This window comes from Amblyomma maculatum, chromosome 1 (genome assembly GCF_055883805.1).
Source record: "Amblyomma maculatum isolate TAMU_Amacu chromosome 1, ASM5588380v1, whole genome shotgun sequence".
Lineage (NCBI taxonomy): Eukaryota > Metazoa > Arthropoda > Arachnida > Ixodida > Ixodidae > Amblyomma > Amblyomma maculatum.
Window position 1 is genome coordinate 152,499,163 of NC_139344.1, and position 16,850 is coordinate 152,516,012.

Here is a 16,850-nt window from a genome sequence, read left to right on the forward strand (position 1 = left end):
GGCCGAGAAATGTCCATCGGAATAACACTTGCCGTTGACACGGCGATTGCAAGCGCTCGAAAAATGAGTCTCGAGAGAACTGGCCCCTTAAAGAGCGGTCAGTACTCACTGAGGGCCCAGTTATCGGAATTAATATACAAGACCAGTAAAACAAAATATGGTCGCATGATAAGTACGCCGGTGCGCAAGCAAACGTAGCACTCAAACGCTTGCCTGTATGCTAAATCCCACCAAGTTAGTCGTTGCACACTTTGGCCTACGGAATGCGTTCTGTTTACTGTTTACACACGATGCATTGTACGAAAATAAGTTGCCCAAATTTACGGCCTTTAGACCCTACTTTTGCATTAAGTATACGCATTCGTAAGCTGCCCGTTCCTAGCAAAGCTTCGCAGTACGTCTTACATCGGATTACGGTCAGTGCAATGAAAACGCATCGACAAATCCGAGTATACACAGTCGGCACTCCTGGTTTGCAAGGCACGGGTGTGGTGAAAAAATTACTTCGGCGCGGTCCCTCAGGCCTGAGATGCCTGAAAATAAGAAGGAACGTGTAAGGAAAGTACGCGTATGCGCCATCAGATGGCACAGATACTAGCCGAATGGGTCATGAAGCTAGAGCGTCCTAATTTTTTTCCCAGCCATACGCATCCCGCAAATCTTTCCTGGGAACATTAGTTATTTCTAGACGGAGTAACTACCGCAATATTGCGAGTCATCGCCCACCCCTCCTTTAGGCAAAATATCGATTATGTTAAAACCCCCCGTCATCATCCACCCTAAGAAAACGTTGGCCGGTGGCCTTGCAATTTTCGAGAAGTACCTTCCCGAACGTCGCGACCACAAAATAAATAAAAGAAAACGAAAGAGGAGACGGAAACAAAATGATACGAAACAGGAGGTCGCTATTTATTTGTACCGTCATACGCAGCTCCGACAAATGCGTCGTCGCAATCCTATTGTCGAATAACCCCTGCATAATGGCGCCGGTTGCAAATGAAGGCAGTTGCACAGTCAAGAAGTACAGGTCACCGAATAGCACAGGAATGTAGGAACGAACGTGAGTGCATCAGCGCGCCATTTCAACGCGTACTGCAAGCGTTGCGGGATTGGACCACTCGAAGTTTGAAGCACCGCTGCAGAAGTGCCACGGAAGTGGGAAACCGACGCGCCATCCACAGCGGCTGTACAATCTTCAGCGAAGAAATCGACGAAGGACTGATCAGTTTAATAAAAATGAGCAACGCAAGCAGCGGATTTCGACTTAAAAAAACATCGCTTCATCAGTCTTGCGAGTGAGATTACATCCTATAACAATGTAACATCGTATGTCAAGCCAAGCTAGATGCAAACAAAAAAGCACATTTATTAGCTTTTTCCAATTTATTTTTTGTTCGGTCCACGAGACATGGCCCACTCCCATTTTTCTGAGAATTTCATGTAATGTGTGCGTGGAGGAGGGGAGGGGGGGGGGGGGGTGAGGGTGCGATGAAGCGGGATATTACGCTAGGTTTAAAAAATTTAATTTACTAGTTACGCGCCTGCGCGATGCCATTGCCGCTTCCGATAGCGAGGGGACATAGGCTCCGCCATTTAAAGTGAATCCCGCAATGCCAAATCAAAATTTCCTCTATTCGAGCAGATTTTGAGGTCCTCTGAGAATTAAAACTGGCAAGCTTCCGCTAGCGTTAAGACGAGAATGCTCTGAAGGGGCTGTTCTTGCCAACAGCACCGAAAGGCTGATATGCCGGGAAACATTTGTTCTCAGAAACTGCAGAAATGAGCCTGGCTTTTGATTAAGCAAGAATATAAAAACGCCTTTCGCGAACCCCGCAGAAAGGGGGAACTGCGTGGTCATCCAATAAGGTTCTAAGGTTCTAAGGTTTTATATAAACCACACTGAGATATTTTAAGCACAAGAAAAAAAATTACCATGTTCAATGCAGCAAAAAGTGCGGTATATTTTTTTTTTATGTGTTTGAAGTACACGTCACTATTCTTCGAAGCGAAATTCGGTAGACACACCCAAGATACTTACGTGTCAGAATGCAAAAACATCACTCTTTCTGCGGCCGCATTTTAGCTGCAAATGTTTCTAAATTAACTGAAGGTCTTACGTTGTGTGTGCGTGTTTGTTGCACACCAGACCGGCGACATACGGACCATGTCTCTACAAAGCGGAGTTCCGAGTCTACACGGTCTGGCAGCAAGACGCAGTAGAAGCGCATTCGAGGGATCATCTGTGTGCATTTCACTCAATGCTTAACGAGCCAGTCATCATCGATCACTGCGTGGGCACAGTCATCCCGCTCTTTGGCTGCATTCGACGTTTATTATTGCTATTATATCGGTACGTATTCCAAACGCACGCTGTAAGTTACGCACCGCAAAGCGTTCACCGGGTACCCCTCTGACACGCGTGAACCAAATACCCTTCGCGGCCCATGTGCTGCGTGCACGCCTGGCGAGCAGAGTGCCTTAATTCGAACTGCAATACCAACCAATTTATTTCATTGAATTACTGCTATTTTCCTGTTGTCCGACTCACCGCCATTTTTACGGCTACCATCTAGTGCTGACACCGACAACAACCTCAGGCGGATTTTCGCGTAGTAGAGCTAGTCATGCTTTCACCTCAATACATGCGGCGCTCAATATTTTTATATGGCTTTTTTCACCGAAAACCCTACGCGTAATTTATTTCTTTATCGCGGTTCATTTAAGATAGCGACTATGAGAACCATACACACAGGTTGATTCCGACCGACCACGCCTCGCAAACCACGACCAACGAAGTGAATGGTAAATGTTATGAATTAACGACGGTCCCAAAGCGACACAGGGCCTATGTGGAAAGCCGTTGTGGAGGGCTCCGAATCAATTTAGACCGCCCGGTCTTCCTTAGCGTGCGCTGAAATCGCACAGACCGCAAGTGTCTTTATATTTCGCCTCTATCAAAATTTGGCCGTTGCGGCTGGTTGCGAACCGTGGCCTCGGAATCAGCAGGCGAACACCAAAGCCACTTAGCCGCGGCAACGAGTCCGCGCAACAATGTTCCTGCAACACATTCCTTTATAAAACTTTGCTGCAATAGTTGTTTTGCTTTGCTGGCCGATAGTGTGGTATTATTGTGAAAAAAAGAACCTAGAAACGACCAGATTCAAACAGCCTCACCTGTTCGAAAAATCATAGATCTTGTACTTTGCGGTGAACGAATGTCGAAACACCTGAAATGAAAAAGAAGAGAGTGGGTGGTGGGGGTTGGATGGGGGGGGGGGGGGGGGGGGGGGGGGGGTAAAAAGCTGGAGACGTTCACTTGTAAGCGCAATTACGCATTAATTTTGCGGAAATACTATTCGGCAAAGTGCAAAGGCGGCGAGGTTAATATTATTCAACTGGCAGCACAAGGAACGACAGTCGCCCCTGCATGGTGGAGGCCACATGCTTTCAGCGGCTCTATTCGAGCGCGCTGTCCTCGACCCCTGTTCATTCGCGTGATATGCACAAGACGGCGATGCGCGGCTGCTGCTCCGGCGCTGAACGGAAGAGGGCCAAGAGCATGAAAGGTGCCCTTCGTACGAAGAGCATTCAGTGCCTTACCATCGAGGGAGGAAAAAAAAAGTAGGGCTGAGTGCAGTGCTAACTGGCAGGCGAGAAACAAAAACGCCCTGCAATTATATGTCGCTATCGCGACTTGCCTTGTAGGCATTTTTCCTCTTCACTAAACGCACACTGAGCAAGGGTCTCACTCGATCAAAATTTGCGTTTGTGATTGTTAGCCGTCTACATCGAATATCCGAAAAAAAAAAAAAAAAAAGCAGCGGTGCGAGGCAGGAGGCGCGGAAGGAAACTTTGAAAGCAACATCGGCTGTTAGTATTCAGTGTTTCCTCTCGGTGTCTCGGTTCCTCGCGCTGCTTTTGGCGAAATGCTGCACGTGGCAATATTGCGCGCTGAAGTCGAAAAAAAAAAAAAGGAAAACAAGGGCTCACTTACGGGCACAATGTCGTGGACAAGTAGCAAGAAGTTGAGATCAGGCGACATATAATACTTGCGCACGTCATATTGTCGCTGGAAAAAATAAAGGGACGGAGAATTAACGAAGCAAATATACAGCTGTGCTCTCGGGGCGACATTAGGAATACATCACGCACAAAGCAGAGAAAGAATGGGGAAGAAAAGGAAGAAACAAAAATGACATCGCTTCGTTTAAAGCCTCCGGAAGCAAGTTTGTTTTGCAAACGGGATTGCCTTCCTTTCAACGAGCCGACTGTGTCGTGTGTGCTGCGGGAGCCGACTGGGATTACTAGTGGCAGGTAAACACATCAAAACTGCAATGCGGTCCAGCGGACTTTCGTGGGGCGACGCATAAAACGTCTCGCGCCAGCGCCTGATACCCCGAACGCGACTTTTTTCCCCGCAGCGAGAAGGCCTACAGAGACTGCGTGGCCCTTAAAGCTTTCACTTGGCCGTTCGAAAACGGCCAGCCCGCTCGTCTCGTTAAGATGTAGCGCATTTGTTTGCCATCCCGTGATGCCGTTACTGGGCGGCCGAAGTTCAGGGCACGCGGTACACGAGCCCCTCTATTTCGCTGGCGTCGCAAGCGCCGGCGCGGAACGCTGTAAACGTTTACGGCTCGCTCGGCGGAACGAAGGATCAGCGCACAGCGCATCGCGAACAGAGCTCGGCGGGAGAAGTCGGAAAGAGCCAAGGCCTGACTGGCCAGCGAGTGACTCTCGTCGGGGGTGGACAGCGCGAACGACGCGGGGCAGACGAAAAGAGCTCTTCTTCGACATCCCGGTTACCTACGGGAGCTTCCCGCGTCGGCATTCGAAGTCACGAGCGGAGCCAGGCCACCGAAAAAGCAATAAAAACGACTGTAGCAAAATGCGCAAAGGTACGGTATAAAAAAACAAAAAGGGAGCAGAGAAAACAAACGGAAGTTCAGCACCTGCTGTTTTTTTTTTCTACTTTGCCTTATTTTATTCCTCTGCGTGGCGTTCGATCGAAGACTTCCAAAGCCCTCAATGAAATTCCCAGTTGTCTAGATAACGCTCCTGCCGTCTCTTTCCAGCTTCCTGAACGCCGTGTCACAGCGACGTGTCTAATGGAACATGCATTACCCCGACTGGCCTACGGGTCCATGCTTTTACGTCCAACTTTCACAGAACTGCAGGGCGGGCCCTCTCCGTCCATTTGGCCTCCTTCTTTTGCGTTTCTGATTTACTTTCTGCAACGTGTCTATCTGTCAGCGAGGCCGGAAGCTCGCACATGGATGTTTTCGAAAAGAGTCCACTGGACTCATGCTTAACGTGCGTCCGCCGACAGGATAGAATCCGGATGTGGCGGCACGCTTGCACGAAGCAGCGATGTACTACGCTGAACCGTCACACTGACATATGCCTGAGCTCCCTCCCGACCCTTTAAAACTCTCCGTGCCTACTCTTTATTCCGGTGTCCGTTTGATTTTAATTGCCACCCCACGAGGCGATAAGAGCATAATTAGGGGTTCTGTTTGTGAGAGGAGAAGAATAAAATAGTCTGCTTTCAATCACCGTGCGAAACAGGTTGGGAGAACTGAAAGACAGCCGACACCCCAACCCCCCACCCCTCACACACAAAGCGCTAAGGGGGTATACTGTCAGTGCGGACATCTGTTACATGTTACGACTGTAGGCTCAGTACCTTGCACTAGCACAAAAAATTGTCTGCACTAGCGAAAAATCTAATATATACGGAATGAAATGTATTTCTAAAATTAACTTTATCGGCTGTAATCATTTTCGTTTGTGTGTAACTTGCATCCTTTGTAGCACGAGAAAACAATTAAAAAGATCAATGAAAGGCGATATACTAGTTCATACCTGCACATGAGAAGATAAAAATAAAACAAGAAAAGGTGATGGACAAAATCGGTTTCAAAATTACAGCAAGCCTTTGAACCACAATTTTCTTCAAGCGGACTTCGACAAGAAAAGGTGGTCTGATGCACGGATTTAACAAGACCGAACAAAGGCGTCATTATCCGTGAAGCCATACAGGCCCTATAGTCACTCATGATGCTGCTATTGTCGCTCATTTTACTCCGTTGCAGTTACTGGACGTATAGCAGCGTTTTTATCAGTATGTCGTATTCAGTACAAAGAAGGCCTGAGCACATTCTGTTTGTCCCGTGTCTTGTATCGAGTTGCGTTCAGTTTGTCACTTTCATATTTCCTCACGGCAGTCTTTGTCGCTGTCTTCTTGCCCCCCCCCCCCCCCCCCCCCCCGCCTTTTCCCTAAGCTGCCTGTTATTCGACTGGGTAAATTGTATGCCACGGCACTGAAAAGAGAACAACGTCTATGAAAGTAAGAAACATATACTGCATAAGAAAACCCCGAAGCCGTTTTCCCCACGCGCCGCAGCGTTGTGAGCCCACATCTTGGGGTGCCTCCGTGGCCGGGTTCCTCGCTTAGGATAGAAAAAAAAAAGAGGGGGGCTGGTGTAAACACTAATGTCATGATCCCGTTAATAGCTAGTTAGTGTCGCGTTTTGTTTTTTCTCTCAACATCTTACATCTCTTCGGATGGAGTAGATCCACATGACGACAAGAATTTTAAGCCCGTGGGCAAAAAAACGGAAATATTTCGACAACGTGGCACACATACCAACAAAACAAAACAGAATTGCGACGAAGGACGTAAGGACGACACGAACACGAGCGCTGGACATCCACTGCAATTTTAGTTTTTTGGAGCCGTTCGAAAATACTAACCGCCAGCTTTGCATGTATGTATCTATGCCTCGAACTACACGTACGCTTGTCCATGCCTATGTCTCGCCTTCGTATCGAGGCTCTCTGCCACGCTGCGTGGCTCGATTATGCTGCATAAATGAACCTGTTTCTCTAAGTTGGCATTCGAGTATCACTGAGCGGACAGCAGAGCGAGAGCAGGCGCACTCTACGTAAAAAGCGCAATGTTTATTTTCTTGAGCAGAAAATGTGTACAACTCTTTAATGGTCGCAATACCAGCGTACAAGTACCAAATTGTACGCTGTTCACCACCTTCCACAGGAGTATTTATACACGTATCAGTATTAAAGCATAACTTCGCTTTTCGCTGCACAACCGCATCAAACGCACAGAGGAGCGAGGGCAGAGGAAAAACCGTACTTCTAGAGACGCCAAGCTGCGCTGCGGAGCAAGTGATGCTCGCATCCTCGCGCCGTGGCCACGAGTATATGAAGTTTAATGTGTTCGCCCATACGTACGCGCGCCCATGCAGTAGCCACGGAGCTACGACCGCGCATCTCCAAAATAAATCTCGTCTGGGAAACACAGGCGTTCCCTTTTCCTGCATTCTTCCCTTTTTATTTTTTTTTAATTTTCTGTTCAGCAGCACGACAATGACGGACGCCGAAAGCGATTCTCACGAATGTAGTGTTGTGCAGCAGCGTCCTCTTCTCCCTGTTCTGAGCGTTGTAGAGCACCAGGGCGCCATCTGCGTCCCGGTACACGAAGTCGGTGGCTGCGAAAGACAAGAGCGACGCGGTGGGTGAATAATAAATAAACACGCACACTCAAGTACACATACACACAAAAAAGAAAGCGAGAGTCGAAAAGGAAACGCACGCCCTATTACGAAGTGAACACATTCAAGTGTGGTTTCGGGTAACTGCGCGCGCGCATATATATTCGCAGGCGAGTGAGATCGCCATAGCACGCGTGAGGCATGGAGCGGCTCCGAAATCAGGCAAATTCGGACGACAGTGCAGCTTGATACCCCCGTTGCGTTAAGTCCAGTGTTAGTTACGCCAGCGCAGTTTTGTCTCGGCGCCAGCCCTGACTCCCTGTAATTGAAAGAACAAAAGAAGGATAACGAAGAAGATAAAGCCGAGTAGCATATAAAATTCCAGAAAGAAAAAAGGTGTCTCTGGTTAGTCCATTCCTTACAAAAAAAAAAAAAAAAAGCGAGTCAAAGAGATGGCTAATTTCGAATCACGAGTTTGCAACAAGGGGTATGTGGCGCCGTACAATGTACAACGTGAAATTAAACTGTAGCAGCCCATTTGAATGTGTGAGCAGAAATGGTGGCAGCCTACTGATATCAACGTAATTCAAGACACTAACTTACGTAATCCCCTCTCGATTGCAAGTAACAGCGTGTCCTGTACCATTCATTGTCAAGGATAAATAACTTCTCGCTGTTCTTCTATCCTCGACGTTGGAACCCTTTGAGGCACGCGTCGCATTGCGTTCGGTGCTGTCACTTGAGCAGGCAGTCTATGCATTGAATGCAGGCGGCAAATGAAGACCGCAAATCCACGCGAGGCTACTACTTCAAATTCACCGGCACCGGGACATCAACTAGAGAGAAACTGCGGTCGTCAGAAAACACGAATGAATTGTAACCTCGCCAAAAGAGAGGAGCTCTGACGTTTCATATTTTGCCACGAAAGGAAATGAGAAATGTTCATTTCGGAATGTGCCCCAACGAGTTCCGTAGAGTTCGCTGTGCGCTCAAGGAATAGAAGGAGCAGTACAAATCAAGCCATATGAAACAGAGAGAGGGGGGAGGGGGGTCGAATACAGTTACGAAATGGAAGGCAGGCAGATAGGTAAGCTACACACATAAAGCCCTACGTGCAGGTGTCTCGGGTACCAGAAGAAAGGAATATTCGAACTTGAATCCCTCTCGACGCACCTGCTTGCGTCAACGCACACAAGCTTGTGCACAGCAGCGTGTTTTTCAAAACCGTATTTATATGTTCCTGCTGCGACAGATCACAACCCTCATTATTAAGGGAGACAGACTGACAGAACAAGGAGGGAGGGAGAGGGAACGAACCATTTCGCAAGCGCTATTGTGTTCTTCTTCTTCTTTCTTCTTCATCTAACTGAGCATGTGGGTCCTGCGGCGGCAGCCAGGGAACTCCGAGGGAAGACGTTTTATTGAGCCTTTCAGATTGAACTGCAGGAAAATGAAAGCACCCAGACGGAGAACAAAAAAAAAAAAAAAAAAAAGAGGAACTGGTCGAAAGTGTTTTCAGCGGGCTTTCACGATGCTCCGAACGCAAACTCCCCTTCTGAGATTGAAATTCAAATTTAATGCGGGTCGTGAAAGCAGCAATGGATTCCTCCACTCGAGGTGCCTAAACATTTCCGACATTCGCTTGTCTTCCATGGTTTGGTTTCAGTTTAAATATATCAAGGCACGACATGCCCTTTCCATTTAAGGCGATTTAGCCTCGCAATCCCGTGCTGACAAGCTTCAACAAGAAAAAAAAAATAAAGGACGAAACAAGTTTCTCACCGAGTATCCTAGCTTATTCGTGAAGAGCTCTGGGTGGCTTGACGTTTCCTTTTTTTTTTCTTTTTTTTTTCAAGCAGAAAAGCAACATGCTGGGTTAAGTTTCTCTCAATGCTAGTGGCACTTGATATAGCGGCGACTACGGCAAAAGTAAGACGTTGTAGCTCGCTAAGTAACAAGGTTTTGGAAGGCAACTTTCTTCATCGCTGTTCACTTTCGTAATAGGACAGAAATTGGCCCCTAATTAGGAGAAAGACCCCATTGCGCCCCTGATGAAAAACTAAATAAATAAACGAACAAAAAGAAACATCGCGGAACAGCACTAAAGCGTGAGCGCTAGAAGGGAAGCCCGGCACGTCTCCACGTGATGGCAGAACAGCACGCCCAGATAATGAGAAAGAGATGTGATAAGGAAAGTGCGGGCCGAGTTCGCGATGGCACGCCTCTCCGCAAAAATACAAACACTGCGAAAATTGCAGGCCCATAGAGCCTGTAAGAAGAAAGATCAGGTAAAGATATCAATATATTTTGCTCCCCAAAGACGCTTGATCTTCAAAGGTGCCGTTCAAATGTACGTAACTAAAAATAAAGTGCTCCACAAAGACAAATTTAAAGAACACGCACGGACGTACGCAGTCCCACGCTATAATATGATCGACCCCTCCCACAATCTTCGGCGAGGTAAAGGAACAGCAATACTTCACCGGCAAGCTTTCCTTCCTCACAGCCCCAGACAGGGCAGGGCGCAACTGCCCATTTCACACTCATTTTATCCCAACTCAGCGGAGGGAAGTTCCCCCGTGCGGGTCGAGGGTGTGAACCGAATCTCCTGCGCTGGCATCATACCTAGGGCAGAGCTACACTAGCCGAAGGGAAACAAGGCGGCTCGTCGAAACGGTGCTCTTTTGGAAATGAAACCATGAGCATCGACATCACGTGGGCCTAGCTACTTAGCGGAAGGTCCACCGGGAGTGGGGCGTGGCAAACCGAAGGCAGCGTCCAGAAAGAGCACCTGATGACTGGCCGAAATCAGCGCGAAGGAGCAAGCTAACTTCGATTAAAGAGCGCGCCAGCATCCTTTTGTTAGTCATCTTCCCCAACTCATCCCCACTGCGGACCACCGCCTTACCAGGTAATTACTTTTAAATGAAACTTTGCAATCGTTTCCTTGCACTTATTCTCCATCCCCACGATTATATCGTCGTACTTTGTTAAGGATGTTAGCGAAACATATCAACGAACGCTAACTTAGGAAGGACTCGGCGCTACTGAGAAGTGGCTCTCCCACTGAAAGACACCATCTAGCCCCAGCTACAAGTTTCAACCGAGTGACTTGCATTTCTTCCTAAAAGGAAGCCGCTATATAACTATGAGACTAACAACCACTCTGTAGCTTCAATATGCGCAGAGACTGATGCGCTTGAGCACACGCACAGTAAACTGCAATATCAGTGAAACCAAACGAAAAACCGGTGTAGAAAAAAAAAGACCCATCATAGATTTTTTTTTTTTTTTTTTTTTTTTTACTATCAGTACCAACATCACTGACTTGAAAAATGTTTCCGCGTTAAGCATATATTACGGCTTTTCTAATATTGCTTAAAACAACAACAAGCAAAAAAAAACAAAATGAAACAGCGACAAATAGTTCATTATAAAAAATTTAATAACTGAGACATTGCTCATGTACCTGAGAGCCACGTCGCGATGGCGAAGTGATTAGGGCGCTCAACTGTTGATCTCAAAAAAGCAGATTCGATACCGGTCGCGGTGGCGCCACTTTTTGATGCAGGCGAAAAGCAAGGCGCCCGTATACTGTGCGGTGCCGTTCCACGTTAATGAAGCACAGGTGCTCGAAATTTCCAGGGCCTTTCACTAAGGCATTCTTCATAGTCTGAGCCGCTTTGGCAGCATGAAATCGATGAAAGAACGCCCTTTTTTTTTTCTTTTTTTTTCTTGACAGCTAAGTAACAATAACCGCAACAACAGCGTGGAATATTTTCTCTGTTTTAATATCCCATCCTTTTGGACTTTTGCTTGGATCGACTTGCTAACGGTCACTATGTCCCGTATAACTTTGTCTTTCGTCTCTCTCGAGTATACAGACGGCGAGCACAACAGAAAAATAATCCCTGGTATGTCGCCCTTAGTTTCAAGGTAGCGAGAATGCACGCGCGCAAATATACATTTTTCGCGCCATCCAGAAGGCCGTATCAGCATCCCTTCTGAAAAGCACGCCAAAACGTGCGAATATGTGGGCACAAACACCTAGGCAGCATCCACCCGCGCAGAGGCGGCACACAGTGAGCGGCATCGGTGCGCGCACTGTCACACGTGGCCTCTGCTGCGGCGCCTCTTTGCACCTGGCTCCTCCGCGAAGATTAACCTGGGCGTCCGCCACGCAGGTGCACACGAGCTTGCGCCCCATAAATTATTCCCGTGCCTCCGCTGCTCTTCGTAATCTGCACCCGTACGGCCCCTGCGTCCTGTCTGTCGGCGAAACCGAAAATAGCCGGCACCCGCGGAAGGCTCGGGATGCGTCGTATCCGCACGTTGCGCCGCTGGTCAGCCAGGAGCAGCGGACATTTTTTTTTTTCCTGACCCAGTGCGCCGGTGTGCCCAAAACGGGAATCGTGGGTCAGCGCCTCGCTATAACGCTGCTTGGCGTCTGTAACGGCGCGCAGTCACACGCCGACGTCAGGAGTCGAGCTCATTACGCGGCAAGGCACATGGAGAGAGAGCAACGAGGGACTGGCGGTACAGGGGGACGCCGACGGAAGCTACTGGCTCCGTTCTCCAGAGCTGCGAAGGTCGAGGGGGCGTATGACCGCAATCGCTCAGAGTGAGGCATGCGTACCGTAGCAAAGCTCAGGAAAGAAAAGAAAACACTATCCGGGTTAGGAGAGACACAAACAAAAATACGTTGAGGAAGTTAGGAGCCCATTTTGTCCTGCGCTTTTTTTCTCCATTTGTCATATAGACTGGCAGCTAGTAATTCTCAGCACTAGAATAACTCTACTGCCGCTGTGTGCCAAACCTATCCTACCAGCCAATGACTAAATTAAGAGAGCGGGCACGTTCATTTCAGCAGGTCGCTTCAAAAATTTTAGTCAGTTAGCCAGACTTACTGACGAATGTCGTACGAGATTCGTAACACCAAAATTAACGGTTCCTTGAAGTTTTCCTGTTTGCGACCTTGTTCTCGCAACTGGCAGAGAGAATCGAGCCATTGCATTGCCCACTCAACACCTTTCCAAATTCCCACAATGCAAGTCTAATCTCGGAAAAGTACACAAGTCACTGCCGTATAGTACACGGGTACCACTAGGTCGGTTTGAATAGCAGTAAAAAGCTGGTTAAGGCGCTCGAAAGTTGTACCCGAGGATGCCGGATCGAATACTGGCCACAGCGGCCACTTTTCAATGGAGGCGAATGCGAGGCTCCCGCACACTGTACGATGTCAGTGCGCGTTAAAGAGCTGCAAATGGACTAAATTTCCGGAGCCCTCCACTACGGCATCACTCAAAGCCAGAGTCGCTTTCAGACGTTAACCCCAATAAACCAAACCAAATCAATAACGGTAAAACAGCTACGCTGCAGGAGATGACTGTGAACGAATTCAGCCTGCACTCCACGAACAATGCAGACGTAGCAAAGAGCGTTCTTTGCACACTGCTAAGATCATACATCGTCCAATGGTGCAAAATGACTTCCATGGCAGAGTACGTGTCTAAGCAATGAACAAGTACCATGAAACATTTCGGCATGGTTACGAAGGAAAGCTACACTTATTAGCCCACTCTCGGACCAGGACGCCTTTTTCAGCAGCGGTAATTTGAGACAGGTATGTTAGTTCGCTTTGCAGTCCTATAACTCTGCGCTGAATACAATGTGAACTGTCATTACTCACTCCTTAAGAAATAAAGTTCATCAACAACCTTTCTCATTATTTATAACTCGTGTCATCATCGCTTCTCTCGAGACGTAACGCTACAGCAGACACACGACGAACTGCGGCATCATTGCTGCGAGAGACTATAGTTGAGGCTTTGCCGGCGCTCGCTACTGCGATGTGCTGTATATGCCATGCCTTCAAATCACGCGCACTCGTTGTTTCCACTCGGCATAATGATGTAGGAGCAAGGATAATTAACGAACAACTCCCTGCGTGCCGTCTTTCCGGCAAACGAAAAAAACGTTTATAGGCTTTACATCCAATAGCCAATTTTCGTACGCACCGCTGACCGAAAGACCCTCGATAAAGATAGGGAGTCCAGTTTCCATTCGTTCTCATTAGAAAAACGATCGCGGTAATTACTCATCAATGTAATGACCGCCGTGGTTAATCATCTCATGGCCTGCATAAAGCCTATGTATAGGTACCACCATCAGGCATGGCGACTGGCATTGATAAAAAAATATATATATTTTTTTCTACTGCGACGAGCCGTTAGAACTGTATAGTGTTCTTTACTGCGGCTGCAGTGTAAGGGGGGTCCACGAAAAAAAAGAAAAAACAATGTCATCGTGAGTCCCCAAGGATGTCTAGTCCTCATCTATGGCATTTGATGGTGTCTGTAATTACGCACCGCGCGACAAAATAGCAAAAAAACAAAAGTCCCAAAACGCAATTAGCACGAATTCTTGCGTTTACACTCTACGGATAACGCAACCTCTACGTGTGTTCGATGTACCACTGACTAATTAGGCTTCTTTTGCTCTACTTTCAAAACTAATATAGATTTCTTAATCTTATGTTAAGTATTGGATTGACGACGTCAAATTATATATATATATATATAGGCACCTTCGCAAGCGGAGTTTAATTGGCGACCGCTTCCAGCTGGCGTTCGGGCGTCTCTGAAAACAAGCTGAAGCGAAGGAGCAGAGCTGAGGGGAAACGGGGGAAAGGCGGGCATAGTCTTTGTTTAGTGCTTTATTGCACTTTGGGCACAGAGTGAAGCAGCTCGTCGCCACCGCGCTTCGCATCGCAGGAGGGGTCGCCTCCACCGCACGCAGCACACCCCGGTGGGGGCCGGTCGCGCACAACTTCTTTCTCGCGCAAGTGGCAATTACGGCGGCCGCTGGGCAAGAAGGGTGGGCTCGGAATTGGATAACCCTCGCCCACCTCTCGCGTTATTCGCGAAACAGGAGGACGTAACGAGTCGTCTGTCGCAAAGCCTCCTCCGCATAGTTTGGCCTCGCAGCTCTTCATTTATGCATGCTGCTCGGTGGCGAAAGAGGCGGGGAACTACGGCAGAGAAGCACGGCAAGAGCAAAAGACAGCGGCCTCACACAAAACGAATGGCGGCTCGAACGAAATGAAAGATTACAGCGCGCCTCGCTGGAGGAAAGCCCCCCTCCTCGCGATGTTTTATTGATTTCATCTCCTTCGGCGGCGGCGGCGGCGGTGACGACGGCGACGGGCTTGTCTTTGAATTTAGTGTGTATCACTCGTCCGCAGATGAGAGGCAGAAAAACTTCCAACGAGCTCGCAGCTTCCGATTGCATTTGCCCGTGGCTGCCTCGAAACAACAAAGAAGGCCGAGATTTCGCACAGCACCTCGGAGACAAAAAGAGCTGGCTGCCAAGTTCAATCACGTGCGTAATACGCGTCCGGGGCGGAGACAAAAAAAAAAAAAAAAAAAAAAGAAAAAGAGAAAAAAAAAAGAGAGAGAAAAGGGAGAAAACGTTCCAGGCCATTTTCCCACACCTCAATATTCTTTTTGTCCCCACATGGGAGCGCCTCACTACTGCATTGCGTCGGTGGAAATTAAACTCTCCGCGGAGATATGCTAATAAAACCCCCCAAGTGTTGCTGCTTATGAAGACGGAGGATATTGTCGCTGTAAACAGTGCCGTCGTAAGAGATCGCTCTAGGATAACATGACCAGCTATAAAAAATAAAAACAGTAAACGCAGCACTTCGATGCCGGCGCTATTCACTTCGTTGGGAAGCATCTGCGACATAAAACGCGAAACAAGCAATTTTGAATAATTAAAGCGCGACATATTCGTGGCTTATCATGCAGATACAGGCTATTTTAATCCTAGATAATGAGAAATGAGCAAGCGCTTGGAAACGAGGAGACTAGAATATCACAACGGCATATATAACAACTGCGCAAAAAGAAAGAAAGAAAGAAAGAAAGAAAGAAAGAAAGAAAGAAAGAAAGAAAGAAAGAAAGAAAGAAAGAAAGAAAGAAAGAAAGAAAGAAAGAAAGAAAGAAAGAAAGAAAGAAAGAAAGAAAGAAAGAAACACACTGCAGGAAGGGGTGCAACGCTTGCAAAACAAAAATGCGTATGCTACATGAACTCGCATGTCTAACGTATACACGTGCTGCTGACACCATCTGCTAGAAAGAATAGAAAACTGAACAAGCTCCAGATATGTTGAATTTTTCCCCTGTTTTCAATGCGTCCTCGACGACAGCTTACCTCTGACGCTATAGCCCAGTCTCGCAAGGCCAGTGCATTTTTTGGCAGGCCTTGCGTTATCATGGCTTGGGCGCGCCTCGCATCACACTTGCACGCGCTGATAAATGCTGCGCGGCCGGGCCAGATGTGCGCTGAAGCACAGACACTTTGTTTTCCTGAACAGGAAAACTATCTTCCAGCTTTCAGCTCCTTTTATGTTTAGCATTTTCTTCCAGAAGTTGGCAGTTAAACGCCTGCAGCTCGTTGCATTCGAAGTATTGTTTTTTATTTTTTTTTACCAGCAAAATTAACGCGTAAAGTTTTGTAACGCATTCTCACAACTCCCACTTAAGACAAGCTGCGGGTATTGACTCTATGTCACTAAATTACGAGACAAGAGCATCAACAGTCGTTCAGCTTGAAGTGTCAAAAAGTTCGCTTATATTGGAACACACACACACACGCACACACGCACCCCCCCCCCCCCCCCCCACACACACACACACAACAAATCAAAAATAAAGTGCAGCCCTATACCTTCCACCATTTCAGACCCTACCCCTAATTTGCTCCGAAACAATCCTGGTGAGTCCACAAGGCCAGGAAGCAATTTTTCGAGCAATGTTGCAATGTGTGTAAGTATTCGAAAATGTGTCTGAAATCCGCCAGTCTGCCCTTACGAGACGAGACACCTTCCCACACTTCTATCTGACGTGGGTCGATAATTCTTGTACATCAGTTGAAAACGAGCCCAAAGAACAGAATAAGACGCTTTAAAACAAAAGCAAAAAAAAAAAAAAAAACAGCCTTTTTAGAAATTGGTTACACCTGTGGAGAGCACCACGGCCAGAGCCAGAAAAAAAAAAAAGAGCCACAGACATCCTCCAGTGCGCCGAGAAGCAAGCCGGAAACAAAATCCACTTCGGGTAGCACACGAAGTTACAGCCATCAACTAAATGGTGCGCACCTCGCAAATAAGCGCTCCTTATTCTGGAGGAGGGCGACATAGCGGAGATCAAGCAAGCGCCGAGTAGTCGCCTATCCTGGAGGCACTGCACAATTATTAATGCGAGGCTACATCTATGGAAAACAAGACGGAGCACCTGCTTGCAATCTCACGAAACAGGTGTTTGCAGTCGGTTC

At 47.6% G+C, this 16,850-nt stretch overlaps 1 protein-coding gene across 14 annotated transcripts in view; it reads right to left on the bottom strand.

The window, feature by feature from the left end:
- Positions 1–16,850, bottom strand: part of LOC146204634 (inactive dipeptidyl peptidase 10-like) — a 272,165-nt gene that overhangs the window by 36,560 nt on the left and 218,755 nt on the right. For all 14 annotated transcript variants that reach the window (XM_084589331.1, XM_084589330.1, XM_084589325.1 and 11 more), the window contains 3 exons: positions 7,414–7,508; positions 3,995–4,069; positions 3,175–3,227 (listed from right to left, as the gene is read on the bottom strand). In XM_084589331.1, coding sequence (XP_084445457.1) covers positions 3,175–3,227; positions 3,995–4,069; positions 7,414–7,508 — 223 coding nt within the window. The remainder of the gene's footprint in view (positions 1–3,174; positions 3,228–3,994; positions 4,070–7,413; positions 7,509–16,850) is intronic.